The following is an 8,140-nucleotide window of genomic DNA, read 5'->3' as shown; positions in this document are numbered from 1 at the left end:
TATGTTAAAATTAATTTTCATAAAGGATACATTATGATGTGAGACAATGGAGAATGGTGTCATATCCTCATTCTGCTGTAAACTGCAGTCTTGATAAAACGGCAACGGCAGCCATGGCAACTGTCATTAATCATAATGTGTGTCACTGTCAATAAGACTGTCAACGGGCCCAGGTCCTAACCATTTCTGACTGCCACCCCTTAAGAAGTAAAATGACATCTTTGAATGTTCAGAAAGATCAAAAGAATGTATGAAAAAGACTCTTTGAACTCTTAAAAGTGTCGAAGTCGCAAAAAGTAAACATTTTTGTCCGGGCTGACTCCATTGTTTACCTTAACGCCATGGTTACTGCATGCAACTTACACGGCAAGTCCGGAGCTCCCGTGCGAGAGTTCCGGACTTGCCTTGAATGTCCTCATGAAGTTTCTCGATCTGCTGTATTTTACAACATTCAGTAAAAAGTGTTTTCAGCTACTAATTCCCTGACATGGGTATTTAAAAAATCTAAAGCCAAACCCTTAAAAAGTGGCAGTCAAATGGAGACGGTCATCGCAGGGCGCAGTGTTGACGTTCAATCTTGAAGGACCCCGGCCATTTTGTCACTGATTTCTAATCTGTACACAGCGCCCGGTTGCTGATTGGTTTCCAAGACCGAATCTGCATATCAATAGTAAATGGCTTTTGTGTTTTTGGGTGGACCCCGGATTGAAATTGTATGCCCATGTCCGAATTAGTTGAAATATTATAGGATGGCCTTACCGTGCCAAAATTAATATCAGTGGTTTACGGCAACTTCAAAATGAAACTCAATGGTTTTTACTTTTTATTTTCCAGGGAGCTGACTAGAAGTTGAATAGTCCCTGAAAAAAAGCGAACATCCCCTAAATTGCACAGTCCATGTTTTTTATTACGCTTTTATTCATTTGGTTATTTAAAGGGAGTGGCACTTATGGTAATTACTCAAAATATAATTACTATCAATAAACCTTTCTTGATTACGAGTAACGGGGAGAGGTTGATGTGATAAAACATTGTGAGAAACAGCTCCCAAGTGACGTCGTTTTCGAGAAAGAAGTAATTTTCCACGAATTTGATTTTGAGACCCCAGATTTAGAATTTGAGGTCTCGAAATCAAGCATCTGATAGCACACAACTTCGTGTGACCATGGTGCGACAAGGGTGTTTTTCTTTCATTAATATCTTGCAACTTCGACGACAGATTGAGCTCGAATTTTCACAGGTTTGCTATTTTATGCATTTGTTGAGATACACCAACTGTCAAGACTAGTCTTTGAAAATTACCAATAGTGTCTGATGTCTTTAATTGTATAGATATGTACGCAAACAACTCTACAAATTACTGAGGGATGTTTGTTTTCTGTACATCAAAATTACCGCTGTCGTAGTGCGTTTCAATGGGGAACTAATCTTTGGGGCGAGTTATTCAAAAAAGTGAACCGAAATTTTTAGAAAAATTGTTAAATTTATGGTTTTGTATTTCAACAGTAAATTTAATGACCTAATGCAAAACGTGTAACTCGCACTTAGCCTCGGTATTTGCGGCTCATTTTCAAACAATTTCGTAATTCATTATCCTTTGTTTGTTTGCTTTCCAATCATTTATAGCTATAAAATGTTAATATTACCTAATAAAAATGTTTAGGTTACGGCTTAAATTCCAGTATTCGTTCGAATAAAATAACAGATTCACCTTGAGAAATGAGCAAACTTTAATTGACTTTATTTTCACCACGCGAGCGCCCTCACTTGCCAGGTGTGTGCCAATCAAGTTATCGGTCGGGGAGGGGCTTAACTTTTTTTGGGAGGGGGTGAAATCTAGTCTTTTGTGACCAAGCCTTGAGCAGCACTTTCTGCTACACGGCTTTATGAAATTGATTCCAAATATATTAAGGGTCCTGTCTATTGTTCACCTATTGTTCCCTTAAAGCCATTGAACCCTTTCGGTACAGGAAAAAAAAAAGTTCACAGATTTACAAATAACTGACAGGGTTTACAGAAGGTAGTGGTGAAATACTTCTCTTGAAATGTTATTCCATGAAATGCTTTACTTTTCGAGAAAACAGTAAAACAACATCAATTCTCGTTACGGATTTATTTTAAACACATGTCATGACACGGCGAAACGCGCGGATACAAGGGTGGGTTTTCCTGTTATTTTCTCCCGACTCCGATGACCGATTAAGCCCAAATTTTCACAGGTTTGTTATTTGATATAGAATTTGTGAAACACAAAGTGTGGGCCTTGGACAAAACTGTCCAATGGCTTTAAAACTTCCTTGAGATCATTTATTGTTCCTATTGAGATGCCTTTTGTGGGATCCATTGTAATTAGGACCTACATGCTCAACGTAAGGATAGACACACACATACAGCTTAGTTGCATTCACTACATTTACATCTTTTGCACTTAAACTTTTACACATTCTTTAATACTGTAAAAAGCACTGCGTGGACTTTGTGTAGGCCTGAGTCCCCATATAAAGTGGAAACTTCGTATTAACACACCCTCACATATGGAGGGCACTTAATACTAAACTCAACAGCGGTTCGGCCCATCGGAGAATACCCAAGCGTTACAACCAGGTCTTAGTGGTTAGTCCACTCTAATGTAACAACTCCCCAAACCTGCTGCTACAAATGTACTTGAATAAAGAGGTCTGAAGCAGTGCTTGCATCTTTTAGACATGAAATCATTAACAACCAGGTCCCAGTGGTTAGTCCACTCTTATGTAACAACTCCCCAAACCTGCTGCTACAAATGTACCTGATAAAGAGGTCTGAAGCAGTGCTTGCATCTTTTAAACATGAAAATATAAACAACCAGGTCCTAGTGGTTAGTCCACTCTTAACAACTCCCCAAACCTGCTGCGTGGGGGATCATCGCGAACTGTGCCGGAATGTTGCGAGAGCACACGAAAAGTTCCGAACCGCTGTTAAGATTAGTTTTTATTGCCTTCCCTCACATATGGCAGTTATGGGGAAACTTTTGTTGCTTAATTATTCCTCTTTTAGTATACAAGTGAGAAATTGCCGCTCTCAAAAACCTTGTTACTTTAGAAAGAGCCGTCTCTCACAATGATTTATACTATCAACAGCAAAGTAAGTTTTATATTGACAATTAATTTTTAACTTTGTAATTACAAGCGTCCAGTGCGTTTAGGCACTGAATTACAACAGGCCAGGACAGGGTCATTGGGAGTAAAGCCATGTTAATACAAACTCAAATCCGACAAGAAACACCTTATTTTGATAACCGATGTCATAAGTTTCGTTTATTATTTTGCTCTGCTGCAAAACACATGATAATGTCAGTTCATTGATTCACACTTCTTATGAAATATATGTTGAATGAATGGCTAGAACCTTCACACAGTCATATTGTGCAATTTAATGTCTATCATAAATATTACATTAAAATCTCAATCAATGACAACACTGCTATTAACATTCTTAAAAAAATACTATTTTGTACATCCATTCATTTCACAGACAATTTCCAATTGTCTCAATGCTATACTAAATTCATGTTCATGTTATTTATATTGTGATTAATGGATCACCCTCCGACTGCAAATTGATAATGAAAATCTGTTTATTGTTCAACTCCAAGTTTTGATTTCTACATAAGAGCTAATAATTAAAGTTAGTTGGACACCTTTGGTTATTGTCAAAGATCAGTATTCTCACTTAGTGTATCCCAAGAGAGATATGCATAAAATAAAAAAACCTGTGAACATTTAAAAGAGAATAATGAAAGAAAGAAAAACACTCATGCAGAAATTTGTTTGCTTTCATCATTGACATTAATCGACCTTTCTGGTAACTTCATTGTCTACTTCTCCTAACCCTTAAGCACATATGATGTTTCTGGTTTAGTGGAGCAAAAGGTTTCTGAGTGCCCAACCTGTGTTTCCAATGTTTCAAAATCATACCTTTAAAATGTTGTTAGAATGAATTCAACACAAAAGGTATGTTGAGCTGTTATAACATCAATAAATAAGTTCAAAGGTTCAGAAGAACACACCTTCCCTCTTGACAGTATCTCATAAAGACAGCTCGGCAACTTAGTTGACAAAAATAAAGGAAGGATTTGGGTTTTGTTTTCTCACTCAAAGCATCACTATGAAAAAATATTCCTGTGGAACTTAGGGTCCAGTCTATACGGTCAATGTCAAATCATTTTTCAAATGTGTGTCTGAATTAACAACAGAGAATGGAAAAGGTGTCTTTTTATTGATCACAATTGTCAATTTGTTTTCATCATGGGTGAGATAAACTGAAAACCAAAATATTGTTTTTAAATAACCAGTCTTTAAGTCTTAAATTTTTATTTTAAATGATGTGTTCATGAGAAGTTCAGTTTTAAAAACCCACAAACCAAAACAAAATATCAACAACGATGGTAATTGTTGTCTTTTTTTTTTTCCTAGTTAAATATATGTGTAATAAATTTGATTTATTATTATCTAACTGGGTTTATGTGGATTTCTAAATTGACCTATTTGGCAGCCAACTTCTGCTTGAGGCTCTCTGGCATCTCTGATGGTGGTGGGCGGGGCAGACGGAAGTACACCTTATTATAACCGAGTCATAGATGAACCATTGTACAGCAGTAAGGGTACCAACCAAACCCTTCCACAAACCTATAAGGACAAGAAAAGAGATCAAGCAGAGACTGGATGAATTGAATTATGAATATCTGGATTATTAATACAAGTCTGGATACTAACCGAGACAATACATGTCAGGATTTTCAAATGAATGAATAGTAAAAGGCCCAGTGCCGCAATAAACCTTTTTGAGATATGGTGGCCACTATAGGAGTGCACTGTGTGGTTTGGGTGTATACAGACAGATTTACACAAACCATACAGTGCTTATAGTAGTGTGTCCACCATATCTCAAAATGGCTTATGAAACCCCTTGCTATATTTTTTTTATTAAACCATGAAACAAACTGACAGAATAAATACTCCCTCCCACTAAATGTCAATGTAAAAACACAAATTGAAAAAAACTAATGTCCCCATCACAAGCATGACACCATGCGTACAAAGTTGACCAAATGCCTTGACACCTTCACTTGAATCTAACATCAACAAAGAACATGTTGATGCAGATAGGTGGTGAACGTCGAGCCATAAAGAGGTCATCACAATATGTACTATTTTGCTCATAGCGGAGGTATTCTACTCTTACACACCAATGACTCAAGCACTCCCATGGAACACAACATTAATAGTGTTGCTGAATGGCTCTACAGAAAGTCACCCATTACATGATAACTAAACTGTAATACCATCCCAAGAGCGGATCTAAGGAAGTGTGTGAGGTACATTCATGCAATAAAAACCAAGGTCCACAACCCTGTCATACTTTGTAGAAAGTACCTAATACTAAGAGTAAAATGCATCTTGCACCACCCTTCCCTCCCCTCCTTAGACTCTAACACGATACATGTTCACGAGGCGAGTAAGAACAAAGTCTGGTACAGGATTGCGGACTCTGTGCAATACACAGCAAATAGCTAGTGAAAATAAAAACATGCAGGCGACTCAAACTTGTGGTTGATTTGTCCAACCCTGTGTGCATTAGGACTATTCTCTGCACAATTTTATATAAGTTAAGAGTTGACAGCTAGTACATTAAGTGTTAATGAAAATTTCAGGATATCGAAAAAAGAAAAAAAAATCACTTACCAATGTAACCGACTAAGAAGGTGACCACAAGCTGTTCTGATTTGGAGCAGTCGGAGCGTGGCTTTGGGACTACATTTTTGTACAAGAACTCTACATGTCTCTCAAAGCAAGCAAACTTCATCATTGTGTATGGGATTTGCCTTAATAGAATCTATGGGAGAAAGGTTTAGAAATATTCTTTAAACTCGCATCGAAGTTTTGAAACAAATCATACACACCAAACAGTAAACTAAACAAAACAAATCAAGTTTTCTTGCCTATGGGTCTGGAATGGTATGGCCATTGCCAATTTCATGAAGCACAGAAACCTGCTAAGCACAAGAAAAGAAGGCTAAGCAAATACATGTTACCAGCCAACATTCCATGATGTTCTGGTGGTGCCACTGGTTCAACCCATAACTATTGCTTAGCAAAGAAACTGGTTCAACAATTTTCTGCTAAAAAGCTTGATGAGATTTGGCCCTTGTCCAATATAAAAAAAACTATTATAAAATTCTAAATGAGCCATCCTCTAATACCTTCCATGGCCCAAAGCTTTGGTTTAACCTCCCTTAATGTGTTTGTGAATCCTGGCATTGTTTGAATGCGCACCTTGACTGCTTCCATCGGTGACAGTGCAATGTCAGCAAAGAACTCTGCACTTGCGGAGGCTGTTAGGTGCAACGATGTTCCATAGACAAGTATGTTCCTCACCCAATAAGTTGATGTAAAGCGTCTGTCATGAGAAGAAACAAAAAGTTAAATCTAGTTTACCTTTAATCATTTTGATAACACACTTAACACATTTTGTCAGTGTGGGATAGGTAAACCAGCAAAATTTTGAGATTTATTGAGCATTTTGTAAGTTTGGGTTTTTGGGCCAAAATTATAAAAAATCTGTGATGCCGGCATCACAAAATTTTCAGATTTCGGGTCAACAAATTTTGGGTGATTTTATGGTTTCAAATGATACAGAAAGTACTACTGAACACATTAAATCAGTGTGGGATGGGTAATCAAGCAAAAGTTTGAGATTTATTGAGCATTTTGGAAGTTTGGGTTTTTGGGCTAAAATTTAAAAAATCTGTGATGCCAGCATCACAAAATTTTCAGATTTCGGGTCAACAAATTTTGGGTGCTTTTATGGTTTCAAATGATCAGAAAGGACTACTGAACACTTTTTATCAGTGTGGAATGGGTAATCGAGCAAAAGTTTGAGATTTATTGAGCATTTTGTAAGTTTGGGTTTTTGGGCCAAAATTTTAAAAATCTGTGATGCCGGCATCACAAAATTTTCAGATTTCGGGTCAACAAATTTTGGGTGATTTTATGGTTTCAAATGATACAGAAAGGACTACTGAACACATTTTATCAGTGAGGGATGGGTAATCAAGCAAAAGTTTGAGATTTATTGAGCATTTTGTATGTTTGGGTTTTTTGGCCAAAATTAAAAAAATCTGTGATGCCGGCATCACAAAATTTTCAGATTTCAGGTCAACAAATTTTGGGTGATTTTATGGTTTCAATTGATACAGAAAGGACTACTGAACACATTTTATCAGTGTGGGATAGCTAATCGAGCAAAAGTTTGAGATTTATTGAACATTTTGTATGTTTGGGTTTTTGGGCGAAAATTATAAAAAATCTGTGATGCCGGCATCACAAAATTTTCAGATTTCGGGTCAACAAATTTTTGGTGATTTTACGGTTTCAAATGACACAGAAAGGACTACTGAGCACATTTTGTCAGAGTGGGATAGGTAAACGAGCAAAAGTTTGAGATTTATTGAGCATTTTGTAAGTTTGGGTTTTTGGGCCAAAATTAAAAAAATCTGTGAGAGGTCGAAATTAAGCATATTTTCATTTAAGGGAACAAAATTCCTCCACCTCGCCCAACACCTCAAGAAGGTGCACAAGATACTTGATGCCAAGAAAAGGATGTATGAGCTGGGGAGGGTAGACAAAAGTAAGTAACTTCATGGTATCACTGTACTTCCAAGCAAAGTACAGACAGAAGTATATTGATTCTCATCATTTTAACAGCCTCTACGATCTTTTATTTTGGATGATGACAGAAGAGGACACAAACATTTAATTAAACCGCACAACACAACACTTATTAATTGTACCTACATGTACACAATAATAACAATGTGACTGGAATGGACAACCAAAAGCAAATAGTCATCTCACAGCCAATCATCTAGAGACCACCCTCATCATCAGTGTACATGTACATCCTCTAAAAATCACAAGAGGGAATATGGAGGTTAGAGGTTAGAGTGTATGGTACATACCAAGTAGAAGCATTCCACATATTTAATTGTTTCCAAATACACAGACATAGACCGAGCCTTGTTTGATTGTATCCAGTTCAAATAACCTACAAGTAATAATTAACAGTAAACTTAATAAATTTTGTATTTAAAGAGAGCCAATAA

General features: G+C 36.8%; 1 protein-coding gene and 1 non-coding gene across 3 annotated transcripts; both read right to left on the bottom strand.

Annotated features, from left to right (window-relative positions):
• Window positions 1-3,295: 3,295 nt before the first annotated feature.
• LOC139936300 (solute carrier family 25 member 3-like) lies at window positions 3,296-7,946 on the bottom strand. Of its 2 annotated transcripts, XM_071931089.1 has the most exons (4): window positions 7,833-7,946; window positions 6,312-6,435; window positions 5,721-5,871; window positions 3,296-4,664 (listed from the first exon to the last, which is right to left on the bottom strand). In XM_071931089.1, the coding sequence occupies exons 2-4, from the start codon at window positions 6,324-6,326 to the stop codon at window positions 4,510-4,512; spliced, it is 321 nt and encodes a 106-aa protein (XP_071787190.1). In that variant the 5' UTR covers window positions 6,327-6,435; window positions 7,833-7,946; the 3' UTR covers window positions 3,296-4,509. The 2 variants fall into 2 exon arrangements, with proteins under 2 accessions (XP_071787190.1, XP_071787191.1); XM_071931090.1 differs by lacking the exon at window positions 7,833-7,946 and having other exon boundaries at window positions 6,312-6,492.
• On the bottom strand, window positions 5,167-5,351 carry LOC139936772 (small nucleolar RNA SNORA53). The gene has a single exon (XR_011786026.1). It is a non-coding gene; the product is annotated as a small nucleolar RNA SNORA53 (small nucleolar RNA).
• Window positions 7,947-8,140: the final 194 nt, after the last annotated feature.

The sequence above is a fragment of the Asterias amurensis genome, chromosome 4, assembly GCF_032118995.1.
Source record: "Asterias amurensis chromosome 4, ASM3211899v1".
Taxonomy (NCBI): domain Eukaryota; kingdom Metazoa; phylum Echinodermata; class Asteroidea; order Forcipulatida; family Asteriidae; genus Asterias; species Asterias amurensis.
This window is presented reverse-complemented; position numbering and strand designations above follow the sequence as displayed.

Coding starts and splice junctions, on each gene's coding strand:
- LOC139936300 (XM_071931089.1), bottom strand. Junction 4,665..5,720: donor CTTCTTAGTCGGTTACATTG/GTAAGTGATTTT, acceptor TTGTCCTTATAG/GTTTGTGGAAGGGTTTGGTT.